The sequence below is a fragment of the Macrobrachium rosenbergii genome, chromosome 3, assembly GCF_040412425.1.
Source record: "Macrobrachium rosenbergii isolate ZJJX-2024 chromosome 3, ASM4041242v1, whole genome shotgun sequence".
Classification (NCBI taxonomy): Eukaryota; Metazoa; Arthropoda; class Malacostraca; order Decapoda; family Palaemonidae; genus Macrobrachium; species Macrobrachium rosenbergii.
The window spans coordinates 9010894-9031720 of NC_089743.1; the positions used below are offsets into that span (position 1 = coordinate 9010894).

General features: G+C 35.8%; 1 protein-coding gene across 8 annotated transcripts in view; it reads left to right on the forward strand.

The window, feature by feature from the left end:
- Arp2 (Actin-related protein 2) overlaps nucleotides 1-20827 on the forward strand; it is a 201603-nt gene that overhangs the window by 108239 nt on the left and 72537 nt on the right. For 4 of the 8 annotated variants that reach the window (XM_067127182.1, XM_067127201.1, XM_067127218.1 and 1 more), the window contains one exon: nucleotides 17976-17993. The exons of the other annotated variants lie outside the window; for them this stretch is intronic. In XM_067127182.1, coding sequence (XP_066983283.1) covers nucleotides 17976-17993 — 18 coding nt within the window. The remainder of the gene's footprint in view (nucleotides 1-17975; nucleotides 17994-20827) is intronic. 8 annotated transcript variants of the gene reach the window in all.

Genomic DNA, 20827 nt, shown 5'->3' on the forward strand with positions numbered 1-20827 from the left:
CAGACACCCATAGAAGGCAGCACAGACTGCAATCAGACTTAAATGTTCCTGGGAATATGGAGGTATATCTTGGGGGAGGACTCATCTTTCCTGTGATACTGGGGGTATCAACAAAGGAAGAGTGTTAGTAAATTATCAGTAAACTGGTAAGTACCGAGCACAGGGTGGTCCCCATTACAGAAATTTTGACTACATCTGCTGGAACATGGTTCTTGAGGGGGAACAAGACTGATGTTCCTCCTAAAAGAAAATGAGCACTCAAGAGAAATCACACAGACACAGGGTCACCCAGAAGAGTAACAGAAGGAGAATGCAAACAGGACAGAAGGGAAAAATTCAGAACAGAAGGAGAGGGAAGTTGAAAACCAACTTTTCCTTTCCCTTCCTGCCAGTTAGAGAAATGGCTCTTGGGTAAAGCCAGAGACCCTTGAAGGAGAATTTCCAGTTCACCCAAAGGCTGACCAGAGTGTGGCTACAACCACCAGGAACTGGATCTTGGTACAACAGTCTTACCAACCAGGGAGGAAGAGAATCATATACATCTCACTGTCCTGGATGAGGGATGAGGTGTGCAAGGATTCCCCTACTCTTCAAACACCTTGCTATCCCCAGTGGCAACCCAGAAGAATTCAGATTGTAGTCCTTCAGAAGACCAAGAGGACAATTGTGTGCCCACTAAGTGAGGCTATCACTGGACAGAATTGTCCAGATGACTTCCCTCTAAAGTGGCTGGCATGCCACACACTTACTGGGCTTTGGTGCTACATATGGTTGTGCACAACCTGTGGCCCTGCTTCTTGGGATCTTGTATTTTCAAGGCCGTTAGGTGTAGAACATGTTTCTGTGCGGAGTACCAGTTGCCTAACTGATTGGCAACTAGCACATACAGCACCTTTGGTTAATGTAGGATGTGCTTGCACTTCAAGCAGTCCCTCTTTGGGGGTTAGGAAGCCCTCCTTGAGCTTTCTCCCTTTCTTACTCTTCCTTTTTCTTACCATCCCCTTTGCCTTCCCCCTCTCTGGGAAGTGCAGGAGAAGGCTCAAAAGGCAGCTTCTTCAGGGAGGCTAGGAGTCTTCTTGGAGTCATCTCTCTTAAATAGATATTGACACAACAATCACTGTGACCATCTATGGGACCAGGTGAAAGGTGGTGAAGTTTGCTGATCATTTTGTGAGCTTGCTCATGAGTGATCCCCAGTTCAGGAGTTCTCTGATAGCCAGTCACCCAGTCAGTCTTCTCAGGATCAAGGAGGAAGGAATGACCTGTTCTGTATCATCCTGCTTTAGCCTTCCCTGAGGTGCAGAGGGAATAATTTACACTTCTAGGACTTCCATTCATCTCAGTCTTAGTGACCTAGTCCCACTTGGTGGTCAAACCATAGAGATTAGCTAAAAGACAAAGTTAAAAAATCATTAAGTATTTTTAAAGTTGTAACTGGTTTTAGTGTGGGTACTGATAGAGCATCTCTCAAGATTCTTTAATATAATATGTAGATCCAAACTTGACTCTGGCTGCCAAGTATGTTCTGCTTACATATCAAAACTAAGAAAAACTAAGTTTAGGTAATAGTATGAGTCTTAGAATCTGCACAGAGCTTTCAGATCTTCAGCTGTTGAGAGCCAAAATGTAGATTCACATGAACTGTCACTGGACCCAAGAAGACATAAGCTAGATTTACAAACAATCATTCACTACCTTTCCCTATTAGAGCTAGAAGACTGTAGTAAAATTACCTCCTCCTTGGTCTATGAATAAAATAAGAATTTGCACACACTTAAGATATTTATTCAAAAGCTATACATATACCCCAGAACATCATAAACAACATACAATGGAGCATATAAGCCGGAAAGGTCCACATTACTCAATATAAACAGTCGGATCTAAATCAGAGCATGGAGTGGGATATGCTGCAATAATGCCTTGGTATTTACAGCTTAGTTATGCACAATAGCATCAGCCATAAAAATAAACATTTAATAATTTTGTGATTTTTAATGACTCGAGAAGTGCCATCGAATCCATTCAGAGTTACAAACCAAAAAATAACATTGTACAAGAAATAGTTATTTCTCCATAAGTTATATAATAATGGGAAAAATATTGAAATATGTTGGATTCCTGCCCATGTAGGGATTAAGGGAAATGAAGAGGTTGATAAAGCAGCCAAAGAAGCAGCCCATATGACAAGATCGAATGTAAATATCCCTGTTAACAATTATTTCACACATAAAAGTAGGCATTATAAACAAATGGCAAAATGATTGGAATGAAGAACCTGAAAATAGTAAGTTGAAGCAAATAAAACCTGGAGTTAAAAAATGGAGTTCATCATACCAAAGAGAGGTATGTGCAAGTAGTTCTGGCACGTCTCCAAATAGGCCATACTTGTCTGACACATGGACACTTACATGATCAACCCACATGAATCAGCTCCTGAATGCTCAGAATGCAAAGTGACAATAGCAGTTAAAATGTGTTATGCAAATGTCCAAAATATAACCAACATCGATTATCAACTCTTGGAAATGGATTGATGGGTGAAATTTTATCAGTCTGCAACATTTTCAGTTGACCCAATTGATGAGGAAGTGTAGATTATTGGATAAAGTATAGCATTTTATGAAAATACAAAAGCCCATTGGGCAAGTAATATATGTATTAAAAAAATCTGAATTTTAAAAATGTTGAGTTATTCTGATTTTTATCATTACTCAGTTTTATGGATTTTATTTTTATGGTGCAGATGGAAACTTAAGTAAATGCATTTAATGTGTGCATGTGTTCTAGTGTGGAAGGATATTCCTTTTTGCATATTTTTAAAGTTTCATTATTCATTCATCATTTAGTCCCAGTGCTTAGCCTATGGCTTAGACCTGGGACTCCATTGCATTTTAATCCTTCGGGCCAGCCATACGAGAGCTGTTAATCAGCTCAGTGGTCTGGTTAAACTGTTTTATAATAATAATAATTTACTGATCTGCTGGTTTGCTCTCCAGAGACATTGTCAGTTGCCTCTTGAATTTCTGTATCATTTGTTACAAACTGCTGAAGATAAAATTTATAGGGCTCAAATATTCCTTTTAATTCATGAAATACCCATTTCTGTTCTTCACTATTATTTGCAGTAATGCTGCCATTATCCATAGATATATTAATGAATAATTGTGCCTTTTAAGTAATGTTAATTGGTCATTATCATCAACATTGTCAGTCAGATTTTTTTATAATCCAAGTAATATGCATTGGGAACAAACAAGGCCAAATGAAAGTTTTATTGTATGGTTATGCAACAATAATCTCCTTTTTGTATGTTTCAATATTATAGAAAGTAATTTTTTGGAATCCAAATCAGAGGCACAGATGTTAAGAAATGCTTTTTTTTAATATCAAAGCAAAGGAGCCTGAAGTCAAAGCGTAGCTGTAGTAAGGCTGTGGAGATCTTTTGGCTTAAACAAGGTCCACTCATGGTTATGCCCTGTGAAAAATTTTCACATAAATTAGATAAAAACACTACAGTACTCTCCATTTTGTAGTGTCATGATCTGGTTTAAATACTGCCATAAGAGCCAAGAAACTATGATTTGGATTTTCCTCTTAAATACTGATCCAGATTGTCAATTCTTTCTATAACACCTTGTTTGGATTGCTCTCTGAAGCACTGGTCAATCAGTTTTAACTTTTCACCATTATCCTTTGAGTATTTCTTAAAATTTAAATTCAGAATTTTAGTAGCTAGAGTTTTATTTTGCCCTAGCAAATGCTTCACTTTATTGTTCCAGATTAGTGGCATAATTAGCTTGCCTTCTTCATTACGCCTTGTATTTTGAAGAACATAATTTATTTTTCCATTTTTAACTACCTTCACAGAAAGTATTTACGTGTCATGATTTAGCATATCTGTACAATGCTTTTCAAGGATCTCTTGAGTAACTCTCTCTAAGGAAGCACAGTTGATCTTCCTACATCTTTCACTACTGTTAACCTACTTTCAGTTCCTGTTAGACCATCATATTCTAGGAGAGGATCTAAAGAATTATGGCTTGAAAGGGCAAGATTCTCATGTGTTTAAAGACACTTCAGTCTTTGCCTTTCCTTCTCCAAATTAGGTACAGTACTTCTACTTGTTCTTAATGTGATCTGTGTTACCAACCAGCAATACACCTGTGGCTGTTAAGGAATAAACTGATGGTGCATCATTCTCATCACCACCGAATGAAACTGTTGTTTCAGCAAGGCAATAAGCAAAATTAGACCCAAGAATAAAATCTTTATTGTTAATTTCATCATTTCCCTCCTTCAAGAAATCAGCCAAGGAATATCCTTTGTTCATAAATTCCCGAACAATTGTTTGCAAACCAGGCAGTTTCAGTGAAGTCTGAATAGATGGCACACCCATTGCTTCAGTATCTCAATGATGATCTCCAATTGTCAAAGGCACTTTATAAGACTTAGTTGATAAACTTTGTACAAGTTAAATCCATTTATTTTAATTCTGAGACCAGGGCACAAGTTTTAATTTTTTTGCCCTATCTTCTGATATGAAGTTTGACTGACATCCACTGTCATGCATGCTTCGAATCTTAGTTTTTCCCTGAAGAATGCACGAAAAAGTAGGTAGTATTACGTGGCTACAGTCAGTGACTTTGAAGGACTCAGAAAATTCTTCAACAAATATGCTTGAATGACTTTCATACTTCAATCAATTTGTTTTAAAATTTCCTTTTTCGCTATTACGTTGCCTTGATTACTACCCCTTATAACTACACTACTTTCTTGGCACATGAATAGAAATTTGAAGTGCCAAGCACCACAGTCACAATGCTTCCGGAAGTGAAATTTGCAGGTATCCTCATTTTGATCTAATGTAGCACATTTGATACAAGCTTGCCTCCTCAATACATAAAGGACACACTTTGAAAACATTGAGTGATGGAACTGTCTGGTAATTGATGTCTGCAGCCAAACTAGTAGCTCTCTTAGGAGAATTTTTTTCTTTTTGCTTAATCTTATACTGTTGTGGACTGGTTAAATACCTTTCAGTGGCTTCAAAAAATTTATCTTTAATCTGATTCAAAGATGGTCAGGTTTCATTGGTTATATGAATTAAATGAGATTTAAAATTTTCATTTAAATCATGCGAGGCAAAATACTGCAACGTATCCTCTGAAGTTATTTTCAAAGCACCAATGGACCCACACATAGAATTAATTTTACCAGTGTAGTCAAATGGCTAGTGATGGGAGAGGCTAGAGCATTCAACAAAATCCCTTTTGCTACATTATAAGAATGCTGTATACTGTCCAAAGAATTTATCGGTGATGAGGCACGCCCTGAAATTTGTTGTTTCAAAAGTAAGAAGTTATCCTAATCAGAGTAATTAAAGCATTTTGTCATGTCTTCAAATTGCTGAAAGACCCTAATAAGATCCTTTCCCTCTTCACTTGTGAATTTGGGTAATAGGGCAGTTGCACTCTCAAGCATGCTGCTCAGTGTGCTACTAGAAACTTCCAAGCTGGAAATATTAGAACTGGATTTAGCCAGATGAGACAAAGTAGACAAGAAGCATTCATTGACCTTATCTTCATACTTACAACTTTCTTTAATTTCTTGATCATTTTCAGTTATGGCTTTTGTATAATCTTCATAGTTTAATTCCCATTTCAGGGCTCATATGACCGAATCTGCTTTTTCACGCTCATCCTTGAGTCTTTTCAATTTTGTAACAAGGCGGTCTCTTCCATGAAGAGTATTATTACCAAAACTATTTCAAAATTAATACTGTTAGCTTGTCCTCGGTAGTTAGCCCAAGAAATAACCAGAAATTTCAGGTTTTTTGACATGCCTGCCTCTTACTTACAGAGCTTAGAAAAACACAGAGTGCAGCTAATGAGTTAAGTATAATCTCTGCAGTCACAAAGCACTCACTCGGAAAACTCTCGGCAAGACCTGTTAAAGTGGCACCGTAAAAAGTCATTAAGACCTCTTGACTAAATGTAGCCAGCAACAATAACCTTTAAGTACATAAAAAATTTGTGATGGCTGAGCAAATAAGAAAACGAAGGACAGAGAAATGGCAACAACTAGCAAATTTCCAACACGTCCTTGTTCAGGCGCCATATGGTAAAAAATAGCAAATTGTGGTAAGGATGTAAATCCAGAGACAGATAACTGTTGAATTTAATAAGTTAAAATTACAAGAACTGTTGAGTGCCGTTTCTCTGCCCTGAGAGGAAATCACCGTGGTATCTCAGAGTGTGTGCACCATTTCCTCTCCACTGAAATTCACTTCACCATACATAAAGGACCTACAGTTAAGAAGAAAGCTACTGAAATAACCAATGTATCGTGGAAAAATAAGTTAATATTAAATTTAAAGTACAGTCAACCAGTGAAATTCGTGGTCTTGCAGTTCACAGCTTCACCAATTTGTGGATTTTTCTGTGGAACTTATCCCCAAATTATATGGGAAAAATTCGGCAATTCGTCAAGAAATATTCCATAATTAGTATAATTTTGATGTTATTTTGGTGACTAAATACATTTTTTATGATAAAAATTTTACTAATTTTCTGATATTAATATTAAAGTAAACAAAGAATATCATAAAATGTATTTAATTTTATGTATTTAAGTATATGCTGTACTTAACTGAAGTTGTGAATTCTAGTGTTTCCCCTGTTCTGTAAAAAGAAAATGGGACAGCCTCAATACTCTGAAAGAAAATGGCTCTTATTGAATGTAGTGTATTTTAATGGTATTTTCATGACTAAATAAATTTTTTATGATAAAAACATAATTTACTAATTTTCAGATATTAATATTAAAGTAAACAGCATAATATCAGGAAATGTATTTTGTTTTATGTATTCAATTACATACTGTACTCTACTGAAGTTGTGAATTCTTAGCTTTCACACTTAGCTGTAAGCCATATATTTTTAAGGTAATGTTGTAAGATGACTTTGAAATGATTAAAGTGTTTTAGGATGACAGTTTAAGGTATGCATTTGGTGTTGGAACCATTAAATAGGCAGTTATAAATGTTTTTACAGGTAGTCTGGTGTCTGATCTGTTTCAATATGCAGTTATATGCATTTTTAGGGGGTGTCAAATATTTGCAGATTTTAGAAATTTGCAGGCAGTTGTTGTACCTATCCCCTGCGAATACCATGGGTTCACTATAAATAGTAAGAAATTCAACAAGCTTCACCAAAGAACTAGCTTTGTGTAATTATGCCAGTAACTATGTAAAGAATAAATTTCAATATGTATGAAAATTTCTTAGATAGAACAAAATATAAATGGTTTGTAAACAACAGGCAAAAGTTAAATGGTAATTAGTGATTGAGTCCTTTACTTTATTTTTATCGACTGTTGGCGACCATGATTTAAGCTGTAATATGCACAGTCAATCAAAAGAACAGAGCAGTCATATTGAGCCTGCATAAAAACTCTCAACTGACTTATATAACATAAGATGTTGGTCTTCAAAATGCTATAAAGGTAAGATGATAAAGCGAACATGGGTCACCTTTCTCGGCCCTTGGAATCTCTTCACTCAGCCTTGGAATTTACTGCTCCATGTCTGCTTGAAGCTTTCCAAAATATGAAATCTCCAGGAAACCTAGACGGGTTTGACGAATCACTGCTCTGGGCTGGAATCTGGACTCTGTACTGAACTGGGCTGGACTGGTGAACAGAAAAACTCCAAGGTAGAATTAAAGCATATTTAACTGCCGAACAGTCAGTTTCAAGAGCTATCCAGTCTCAATAGTAAACAAACAAATTCATAAATTACCACATTACCATTAAACCATTGCCTGTAGTTAAAACCATTACTAAAGTAAACAGAAGACTTATAATGTATTCTTGAATACAAATAAGAAAAATACACAAAAGGTATAAAGATATCTCTGTACAATTAGTGAATATTGCTGTACAAAAAATGTGCTAATTAGAGAATTTTCTCCAATAAGGTTCCACAGAAAAATCCGTGATTAACTGAAGTCACAAATGCTGAACTGCAGTATAGTGGGGGTCCACTGTGTGTGTGTGTGTGTACGTGTACATGTACATTATATAATATATATATGAGCTTTTCAGTCGAGAAACATGCCAAGTGCCATTTTTAAAATATAATAAATTAAATTAAAAATACTTTGACCCAGGATGGCGCTTGGCATGTTTCTCAACTGATAGCCTCTATATATATATATATATATATATTATACATATGTTATACATACATATATATATATACTGTATATATATATATGTTATACATACATACATTACATACTGTATATATATAATGGTGGACCCTGCTATATATATATATATATATATATATATATATATATATATATATATATATATATATATATATATATATATATATATATATATATATATACACACACACACACACACACACACAGTACAGTAAGCTCCCTGTATTCGCAGGGGATAGGGACCACACCCATTCACAAATACCAAAAATCTGCAAATACTGAAACCCTCCCTCTAATAATACTTATAAGTGCCTATTTTAATAGTTCAAACACCAAATGTATACCTTAAACAATCATCCTAAACCAAATATACCTTAAACTATCATCTAAAACATTTTAATATTATTTCAAAGTCATCTTACGACATTACCCTTAGAAATATATGGCTAACAGCTAAGTGAAAACTATTCAAGTTATACCTATACATTCAGGTAAATCCATTTTCTCTCATGTAGTATTGAAGAAGCCCTGGTTTCTTTTTTTTTTTTTTTTACAGTACATAGGGGAAACAATGGAAAATTGAGTACTGTACAGTGCTTAAGATTTAATTCGTATGTATGTATGTAGACATAAGCGATGGTGATGTTAATAGTTACAAATATTAGTCCTGAAGAAGCAGCGTTTCTTCATGCATCAGAGTTTTAACCTCTCCTTGATAGACCTACTTCCTTGGCTAATGGGAGTAATGTCTCGTTCCTTTTACAACTTGGTTGTAAAGTAACGGAAACAGATTTGTACACCCACCAAAGAAACCGATGTCGCGTCGCCAGACCTGGTTGGAGAGAGAATGCCATTTTTGCCCTGAAAGATGTCTTGCGTTCCAACTACCAGGACATAGTTAAATGGCTGTTTAGGACAATATTGATATGAATAGCCAGTTTCATCAATATTTATGGATTTTTCTTATAAATATGATACAAAATTAAAATAAAACAAGGTAATGAAATTTCTTGGTGATTACTTTCAAAACAATATGTGATTACATTTATTAAAAGAATAAAAGGGCTCTCTCTCTCTCTCTCTCTCTCTCTCTCTCTCTCTCTCTCTCTCTCTCTCTCTCTCTCTCTCTCTCTCTCTCTCTCTCTCTCTCTCTAGTGTGCTAGTGTGCACCCTTTCCAAATCAGCAGTTCGTTATCGCACCCTCAGAATTGGAAAATAGGAAAAAAAATATTAAAGAAATGTTTAGAAACAAAATTGATATGATGTTTATTGATAATTTTTTTTTTTTTTTTTTTTTTTTTCATTCACAAAGCTAGCGTTATTACTATTTTTGTTTTGAGAAAAAAAAAGTAATATGCATATAAAGAAATATATATTTGTCTTAATTATTCATATTCATCCTCGCACCCGTTAGGCACCTTCTAGACAAACGGGCAAGTGTCTGGGGGAAAACATGGTTACTATGTCTGATAGTCAACAAAATGATGTCAGTAGCGAGGAAATAAAAATATCCCTGTCACACAACTGTTGAAGTGTTACCAGAATTTTTACGAGTATTTCCTGGCTTCTGGCGCTATTTGTTCATCTGAAAGGTCCCCTAGGAATCGGCCTTACATCCCATAGAGGAGCGAGCACCCCTGATTAAGAACACCTGAGATTAATCATACTATTGTTGATAACTATGTCTTGAGTGGTGGCTATTTGGGACGGTTCGGCCATCTGCTACTGGCTTTTGGGATACGCATCGTCCATGGCTGTCGCAAACTCCCTTGTCGGAAAACCAGGTCCCCCCCCCCACTTTCCCTCAAAACTATTCAGAACGTAAACGATGATATAAGTAATGCTATAATGATACATATCTATGTCTTCATGGCGAATTGGAATAATTGATATTAACTGTTATCAATAAGGGTATTAATATCGCCACTTCAAATATGTTGATAAGCAAATCTCGTCAAGCCCTACATTAACGTCACCCCATTGCCCATCACCTTTAACCTTCTTATCATAATATCCTCCTCCCCCCCCACCCCCACGTGCTTAGTTCTTAAAAGAGATAATTAATATCAAAATAAAATACGATTACATTTCTTAAAAGAATATCTCTCTCTCTCTCTCTCTCTCTCTCTCTCTCTCTCTCTCTCTCTCTCTCTCTCTCTCTCTCTCTCTCTCTCTCTCTCTCTCTCATTGCACTTTTTTGTCTGAATTTGGTAATTTCCCCCCTCCTCCTCTCATTCGAACCATCATAACTATGCATTGGTAGTTGGAACTTCAACTACCGTTCAGAGCAAGAAGGACATGATCTCTCCCAGCAAGGTTTGGTGAGGCGACGTCGGTTTCTTTGGTGGGTGTACATACCATATAAAGTAGCCCTGCTCATCCATTAGTAGCTGTTTTTGACAGCATCCCACCATTGTAAGTGTTTAAGGCCATCTCCTAAGATGTCTCAAATCAGGAGATTAGAAAATTCTTATCACTACCTGTGAAGTCTTCCCTCCAGGGTCTTGTCCCTACCACCTTTTTTGTATCTAAGTTCCATGTAGAATTTCCCAAACCACTCTTTAGTTCTGCTTCAGTAGTGATCTGGCTCACATTGTAAGTGAAAAAATTTCACAATGAACTCCCAATTCAAGTAGGCTGTTTGGATCCTCTGAAGGCCATGTACAAAGTTTCGGAAGTGTTTGGCAAAGCTTCAAGAAAAACCTTTGGTAGTAATGGTTCTCAGGGGAGGATACTTTGTACCTTTTGTTATAATTTTACCTCAGTCAGCTTCCTGATATCCTTCTCTCAACACTCTTCATACAGAGAAGTTCTCAGTTGGGAGGGTTAGATTGATAGTTATGCAACAAGCCCATCAAGCCATTTTTATTCTAGTCACCAAGATTTTACCATTATTTTTTCTTGTTCCTAAGACCTCAGGGAGGGAGTCATTCAGTTTGGTCCTGGTGACCTTTTGGAAGGGCATGTAGGACACGTACTTCGACATCTTGGTACACCTTCAGTCGAAGAAAATTATTCTCTAGTGTGTTGAAGTTTTTAGGAGGATGGAGTTACTTGTTTGGTATCAGAGTAGTTCTCTCTTATTTGTTAATGTTGACTAATCTCTGCTTTTCCGATACAGTCAGTTGTTTATCTGTGGATGAAGATCAGCTCTCTCTTTTTGGGTTTTTTCCAACAGAGATATATAGACAGTTTTCTGCCACTTTTGAGAATTTTAATGGGTTGGGCTGTAGACCTCAAGAAGCTTTACACTGTCCTCGAATGTCTCAGAGGCAGATTGGGAAGGGCCATTTTGAGAAACATTTGATGTCAGGGAGTTGGAAGTTAAACAACCTACAGCTTTTGGCAGTATGGAATGGTCCTGCGCAAGCAGAACATCTAGTCAGAGACAAGAAGAAGACAGACTTCTTTCTTTGGACAGAGTCCAGCAACATCATTCGTTTACCTCGTTTTGTCCTAGTGAAAAACATTGTGTGGAATGCTGTGAGGTCAGCAAGCCCTGTCAGCAAACCAATTTATCCACTTGCCCTAGCTCTTAACAGATTTTTTTGCTGTGCACAGCTTCATAGAGTCCATAGATGTCATTGGAGTTTCAGGTCCTAAATACCAACTTAGTTGATTTTTCCTGGTGGGGAGCTCTGTACTTTACTGTACGAATTGCTTCCATAATAAGAGTTTTATGGCATAAAGAAAAGGAAGAGTATTTATAGTTCCTATAAGTATAGAAGAATTGTAAATATTTGATAATTCGTTGATTTTAACATCATATTTGAAGTACTGTCTGCCATCTGGTCTGTTAAGTAATAATAATAATAATAATGATGTGTGCAGGGAGCAGACTCTTTTTCAAGCATGTCTTGTTAAAGAGAATGGCAGCATCAGTGGAATTGATTTTATATGTGGTCTTTTCAATTCTTCTTATTTTCTTCTCAACGAGGTTGATATTTGCTAATAACTGGTTGATGTTCATAGTCTGGGTAAGGAAATGGTTTATTGAAATAGGTCAATTTTATTCCAAATGAGCAGAAGTTAAAAATGGCATGTGGTCGCCTTAGAGTTTCAGGGCTCGCAAATTGCAGATTCTGGAAACCAGGATTCGTATTCTCACGAGGAGAATCATCTTAGTTGTCTTTTTAAGGGCATAGCAGAATTCCAATGTTTCCAACCGTATCATTGGTTCATTCTCAAGGAAGGGTGGGCTTGTTCTGGTTGCAATGGGGTCTTTAGTCAGTATTTATAGCATCATGGGTGCTCTTGTGTGTGAGAGCTGATTTCTCATTGGCTGCTCAGGAAATTAAGCCCCTGAGCGAAGCTGTCTCCCAGCGGTGGATGCTTACACTAGTCTTCACGTGCGGACGTTGGAGACTGGGAGGGTAGTATTGGGAAGGTCACTGCCAGTAGATTAGGGCATCACCTGATGAATGGTCCATTCATTTGGCTCAGGGGTGCTGGCGGGCAGCGCCCTATGTGCCACCATTGGGAGGAGGGAAGTCTCTTGTGTGGTGTAGAGGCTAGGTCTCTCCTTTCTGATGTGTAGGGCCTCCTGGAAGCGAAGGAGGTGGTGGTCTGCCGCTTTATCAATAATTCTGATATTAGGAATTACATTGCATTATCAGAATAACATCGAAGGATATAATTCCTAATACAGGCAGTCCTCGGTTATTGGTGGGCGTTCCATTCTGAGGGTGTGATGATGACCGAAAATTGGTGATTTTCACTTTTTTGGCGAATTTTGGGGCTTATCGGCACGTCTGTTAGGTATGTATCGTCGCCAACACCCAATTATCAATGCCGATAAGTGGAAATTGGCAATTTTCGGCGTAAAAAATTGCTGATTTTTGTCACGAGACAAGCCCCATAAAACCGGATCGCCATTAACCAAGCCCGCCGTTAACCAGGGACTGCCTGTATTGGAATTATTGTTAAGGTGGCAGACCATCGCTGCCTTCACCTCCTGGAGGCCCTACACATTGGAAAGGAGAGACCTAGCCTCAACACCACACAAGAGACTTCCCTCCTCCCGACGGTGGCATGTAGGGCGCCGCCTGCCAGCACCCCTGAGCCAAACAAACAGACCAATCAGGTGATGCTTTCATCTACTGACAGTGACCTTCCCATTACTACCCTCCCAGTCTCCAACATCCGCACGCAAAGACCAGTGCAAGCATCCACCTCTGGGAGACAGCTTTGCTCAGGGGCTTAATCTCCTGAGCCAGCCTATGAGAAATTGTCTCTTCCAACATGGAGCACCCGGGACTCTATAAATACCAACTAATGACCCCATTCCAACCAGAAAAAGCCCACCCTTCCTGGAGAGTAAACCAATGATTCGGTTGGAAACATTAGAATTCTGCTACGCCCTTAGAAAAATGAAGATGATGATTCTCCACACAAGAATGCAACGAATCCTGGTTTCCAGATTCTGTAATTTGCAAGTCCCAGAAACTCTACAGGGAACACATGCCATTTTTAACTAAGGCTCATATGGAATAAAATTAACCTTATTTCAAAAAACCATTTCCTTACCCAGACTATGAACATCAGCCAGTTATTAGCAAATATCAGCCCTGATGAGAAGAAAATAATATGGAGGACTGAAAAGACTATATATAAAATCAGTTCCAATGATTCTACCATTCTCTTTAACAATAATAATAATAGTAATGATAATTCTTTATTTCCACATTGTAGTTTGCAGTGGGTATTAAGTGTACTTAATTCACTTTGCAGGCAGGGTAGATGAATAAGATAGTTTGTACAGTTTAACTGAGAGATTTGTGTTTACAAAGCAAAAACTTTATAGCATTTAAGTATAAAACAGAAGTTATTTGTGTTGGAGTGAAAGGTAAGATGCCCTGTGTTCAGCAAAAAATTACAGTAAAGTAATGCGTTGTTACCTTGAGTTTGATCACTCAGTGAGTTATTTTGTCTTTTTGTCTCTTGTTAGTAGAGAGGATAATGTGACACACCCCATCATAACTCCAGCTTTAAAGATCTTGATTGGATAAGAAAGTCAACCATTGATACAAGAAGGTTTAATTAGATGTGATAGAAACCCTGCTTTCTGTTGATGATTTTTTTTGCAGGATGTACAAACTTATCTTAGACTAGGGCTACACCTAATGTCAGTGTAAAGTACTAGCATTAACAAGTTTATCACTAGTTTTGATGCGCTGTTAAGTTACCATAAGGTTCATAACTCTGTAAGTGCTATTCAGCCTCTGTGTTACAGGAAGATGCAAATTACTGGTCTGTGGAGTCCTGTTAAAGATAAGATTTTCTTGACAGGTATTTGCATAACTGGCTATTGGCAGTATCTATCTCTTACCAGTCATGAGTTTGGATTGCTCTGGAGGTCAGCAAGCCCCCATAAACCAGTTTGTATCACACTCTAAATCTGTAGACTAGGTTGTGTCTCCATATAAATAAATGTTCACCTGCCATAGCTTTTAGCAGACTTTTATGTTGCATACAGCTTTATGAGTTGTCAATGAAATAATCTAAGTGGAGATCATAGATGTCAATTAAGTATCAGTGTGAAATATCATCTTGATTTATGATTTCATTAGAGGAGCTTGGTAATGTACTGAGTACTAGTTCATATAAATACAGAAAAATTCTAAATATTTTTGTGATTGTGATTGATCGATTTTAACATCATGGCTGAAGTACTTTCCTCCACCTGTTCTGATTGCACAGATTGACTTCACAGGCAGAGTGGATGAATAATGTCATGTACAGCTTTTTGTACTGGTTCAGTATAAAATTTAGACTCGCTTTGTCTAGCACATGATGACCAATTGCCAACATATATATTGTTGAATCATGTGAAGGTGTATTGCATTCATTAGAAAACTGATTTTTAGCCTCTTGGGTAGGAACAAAGATTAATACCATGAAAAATATGAATTTATAACTTTTATTTTCATCTTATTTTTGTAAATTGTTAAAGGACTCTCGGGAATTTGATTCATACCAGGGTTTCCAGATATTGAAAAAATATTGACATGAAAATGGTAACTACTGTTACCTTTAGATTAAGTAAGAAGTGGAAAAGCACCTGTTATGGTTCAGAGAGCACCATATATGATGTGAATAAAAAAGAACTGATGCTATGTGCTAAACAGTCTCAGTTAGTACATATGATTTTTATTTATGTTGTGATGTATTCTGTGATGTTAGTTATTAATATACAAATAAAAGTTTGACATAAGTTGTTCACAGTAATGTGACACTATTCTTGACTGTTTTGAGTTATGATTGTAATCCTAATCTATAACAAGGTTACTTTTATTGGTGATAATACATACCCCAGTGTCAACATTTATAATACTGTACCGTATATTTTCATGTATAAGGCAACCTTTAAATCCTAAAATTCACCCCTAAAAATCGGGGGTCGTCTTATACTATCATTCTAAAAATCAAACCTTGAATTCTAAGTGATGATTATTGGTAGGCTAGCCTCGGTCTTGGTGTGATAACTACCAACATACTTGAAAAAATTCACATTATGAAATAAAACTATTTTTACCTTATATATTATTGACATATCTTTATAGTAAATGATTCTTTGAGGAATAATTCCATATCAATGAAATCAACTTTTATCTATGCAGGCCCAGCTGAGAAAATGTAAACGAGTTATGGTTGTGCTCACAGCAACATTTATCTTTCGGTAACCTTTCAGAAATTTTAATGGTAGTGTAATTATGGTAGCAATAACTTTTAGGATAACATAATATTAATTTTTCATGAAAAATTCATTTTCATTTTGTAACTTGTTTAGAACAATTCAGTCATACGAACGATAATTACAGTAAACCCCCGTATTTGCATTCTCACTGTTCGCGTACTCGCCTATTTACGGATTTCTCTATGGAACACGTACACATTATTCGCGGAAAATTCGCCCATTCTTGGTATTTTTCACTGAGAATTATTCACTAATTACTGTATTTTCATATCATTTTCATGACTAAATGCACTTTTTGTGATGAAATTATTAAAATACTCAGGTATAAGCATTTTTAGGTTTTTTTTTTTTTTTTGTGTTTGAACTATCAAAATAGGCAGTTCTAAGTGTTTTTAGAATGGTTTTAACTATTCATTGGGGGGCTGTGGTACATATCCCCCGCAAATACAGGGTGTTTACTGTATGTATGATAGTTATCATACTATATTATCATATTGTTGTTAGGGGTTATTTGTGATTGGTGATGAAATGTAAACAAAACAATGGTTTCCCTTTTAGGTGACATGTGTAGGAAAAACAATTTAGAATTGGCACGGTTATTTAGTTTGTTTTGAATTTCTAAGGATACAGTAAGTAAAACCATTTGTAATAACATCATCTTTACATAACCAGTATTTCATAAGATACCTGTTGTTGCAAAAGCTAGCCTATACACAGATGGTTTTGCAATTTGCCAGTCGCCTAATACTACAGATATGAGATAAATAAATGAAAATTTGCCATAATTTTTTACCTCATATTATCTAAAGGTCATCTTATACACGGAAATATAAGGTATGTTATGCGGTCTATTCATTAAATAAACTTTGATGCAGTTTATAATTAGAATTTCATAAAGCCTTATTGTACTAATAATAGTAGATGTTTTACAACGAAAAATTAAGCAGCACGATTATGTCCTCGTAGGTGAGACTGATGTCACGGGTAATTGGGTAGGGTATGCGTTGGCAAATGATTGTAGAATTAATAAATTTTTTCAAGTTAAGAGCAGTACTAATGGTAGTCTTTTTCAGCTTTGGAAATATTGTTAATGGTTAGAAATTACAAGTGAGTCTGTTTAAAATATAAATAAATTATATAAAATTTCTAGGATCAGAAGCTTGTAAGGAATTCCCAAGGGTATGTTACTTACATTTGTATATGCAAAGGAAAGTCCAGGAGTGGACACAAGATATAAGAAAAATCATATAGATTTGTACTACTGTATCTTGAGGGTGGTTTCACTGACTGGGCCACAAGTACATTGCTCAATCAAAAAAATATACAAATGCCTAAATCTTTTGGTTGAGAGTTTGCAGTTTTGTTGCAATGTTTGTGTGGAGATAATTGTAGGGATACACATTGGTGTAAAGTTTAGAGATAAATTGAGTTGTAATGGGTTTTTACCATTTTTCCCCTACCAAATTACATGCTACATCTTGGATCACAAGTATAATTTATGTCAGTAAAGCTCTGTAGATACTACTGTCATAATACTTATTCATGATTTGCTTAATTGTTTTCCAAGTTTTCCATGGGTGTAGCATGGCCAAGGTTACCATTTCAGATTAAGTCACCAATTAGCATTTATTATCTTTGGGATTATAGTTTTATAGAGAGGTATCTGATCTTACATGAAGTTGGTGAGAGTTATCGGCTGTTACATTTAATCAGCATTAATATTTTGTATATAAGCAGCAAAATATTTTAACAGGAACAGGAAATGGTATGACCTGGAATGACTTGAGAATTTGCATTGAACAAACCCAGAAGTTGCTTGCACAATTAGTGTGGGTTGAAAGACTTAACCTATGAAGTCTGTTTCTTTCATGTGTGTTTTGCATTGCATTCCAGATGTTACTAAATGAAATATTAAAGCATATAATGTTTGTTAGAAGTCTGTCCTAAAATTTTATTTTCTCAATCTGTGTCCTAATGCTGTTTATGTACATTGCTCAAAGCCAAGTAATTGTTGTTGTTCTGTGCACTGCTGCTTGCAATGGAAGGAGTGGGCGCATTTTCCTGTAAGTAGTCATGATCTGTCCTTGTAAACATGAATGAGTGGCAGTAAGAAAGATGTATGGAAATATGTTCAGTCATTTATCTTTTGCATGTTATAGTATGTTATGCATGATGCATCCTGCTAGGCTTTTGGTAGCAAGGTCTGTATGTGTTGTTTGTTTTTTTTTATTGGTGCCATATCATTTGTTCTTTTCAGTATTTTTATTTTTCCTATAGATTTGTCAAGAGGACTTGCATTAAAGGAAATTAAGTTTGTATCCTATACATTATGCTTATTAATGACCTACAGAAATTGTTGTTTCTACATCATCTTGTTGAATTCTTAGAGAAATCTACCATCTGAATGCCATTTTCATTTATATTGTTAGTTTTTTTATTATAAAATATTTCTTCGGTTAACTCCCTTTTAATAATTATCAGTAATTTAATAATAAGGGGTTTGATAACTTACGGGAAGAATTGTAAGGTTTGAATACGAGATAGAAGACACTATTAACTGAAGTGCGTCAAAATGTGTATTACCAAAGGTTCCCTGATTTGTGAGAAATAAGGTTTTTGCATTTTACTGATGATTTATTTTTCAGATTGAAGTAATTCTTCCTTGTTTTGACGAACTGGCTTATCCCATTTTGTAAGTTTTTGTGTTTTCCAGTCTAAGCATCCGAGTTTTTATACTCTATAACATTTCAAAATTTCAGCTGTCTGTGTTGTCAGATTTTCCAAGAAAATTTGTCATAAGATGAGGTAATTAGAAGCTCTGAATTACATCAGAATCTTTGAAGACTATCTTCCCAGAATGAGGAAAAAAATGGCTTACACCAGTTTGTCAGACTTGGGACGAATTATAATAAAATTGCAGACTTAATTCAAAAACCCCTACAGATTCTTAATTCAAAAGCCCCTACGTTGTACTTTATATTGGATATGTGCTGTCTCTGTACTTTGTGTAGCTACAGTATACTTTTTCCATAATTAAAAAGATAGCAACTGTTCACTGTTATTTCTGGTTGAGACTGTAGTCAGGAAGTGATATTGTATTTGGGTTAGTTGAAAAAAAATTTCAAGCATTAGAAAACATTTTAGAAATACTTACACCCTCAATGAAGTGATTATTCATATGTAATTATACTGACAGCAACTTGCTTGAGTGGTTATGTGTTATGTAAATACCTTGTGACCTCTTACAAAATATTTTTTTTTAAATTTGAGAGATTTTCTGTTAAAACCATAGATTTTCCCTATTTATTAAAAGCTGATGGGATATGAACACTTAGTATTCATTTAGAGCTAGTTTAGTTCTGAAGTCTTGTTCAAGATTCCAGATTCATTGACAGGTGGAAATACTGTACTGTACTGACCAAATACAGTACGAGTTACTGGGTAGGTGATAAGTAAGTTGTTTAGGTGAACCATAGTTATTCCCTCAAATAATTATTCAGTATTCGTAGTCCAAGTGTGATGAACAATAGCAAATCTTTAGCAAGGTAACTCTGGTGATGATAAACCAACGTATGCAATGCAGGATTATGGCGTTACTCTTACAGAAGGAATTTGTTGGACTGGCATAACATCTAATTCATGGATATTTGATGGCTACCACACAAGAACCTTTACCCTTAGTGTTGAGTTTAAAAATCAGAGTTAACCCATCGGAGAATGTCAGTTTGCATTGCAAACCTATTACTTTAAAGTAAATTTAGTAATGACTTGAGTGGTAATTTTCATCTGTAATGAGCAAATTGGTAATGATGAGGTGGTTGGCTTATCCTAGGTATAGGAAGCCTTATATCCCTTTGCTGTAATGGTCACTTTTAAATTCAACTAGGTCCGGTGTTTTCATCACTTAGTATTTTTATTCTTATTTATCTCTACATTTATTCTACATAATTGTCATTTATGGCTCTGTATTTTGAATTTTACCATATTTTTGTTTGTGACTGATATGGACTTTTGTTTTCTGCTTATGTTGATGTTAGTAGTTTATGCTTGGTGGATATGCAGCTGAGGTTTATATAAATACTCTTAATTGGATAATGTTACTTGCTTTATTTCCAGTTAAATGTATTGCAAGAATTATTATAGCATTTTGAGTGAGATTGTGATGTATTTTTGTCCTTTGGTGTGTGGTTAGCCATTACATGACCAATATTGAAGTAACTGATCAGATATTAGCTATCTCTGCTTTGCTTTTATGTGCTTTTTTTTTTTTTTTTTTTTTGTATGTGTGTGGATTTAGTGTAGTCATTTGGAAGAGAAGCAAGTGTCACTATTTTTAGATTGTCCTTTCTTTCTACTGTATGTTATCTTATGTTGCTAATGTTCCCATTATTATTATCATGAAGTCTTTAATCAGCCAGTAGTTCTCAGGCAGAAGATAAATATTTTAACCATCCACAGATTCCCAGTCAGAAGCAGAGCTTGGTACTGTTGTACACAATTTTATTTAGGGGGCGTTTTAATGCTGTTACTTGTTGCTAAAAATTAGTTCCCATAGGAGACTAGTATGAATTTTCTGTCAGGCTGAACCCTCTCCAGTTGATTGCAAACTCTTTAGGGCTTGCTGAATGATACTTGATTTTTGAATGTGTCAGAGGGACCTTTGCTATGTGGACAGATAGAGGAAATGTTATAATCTTATTAATAGAAATAAGAAAGGTTCCAGTTAGGAAGAGTCGCTGAATTCTCTTCTCAACGTTAGACAATGTCAAAGATGATTTGAGCACTTATGGGATCACACAGCAACATTCATTAATTTTATGGAAAGTTCCAGTTAAATTTATTTTTTAAGTTGGCAAGATAATAGATCAATTGTCACTTCTTTAGCAATTTCAGGACA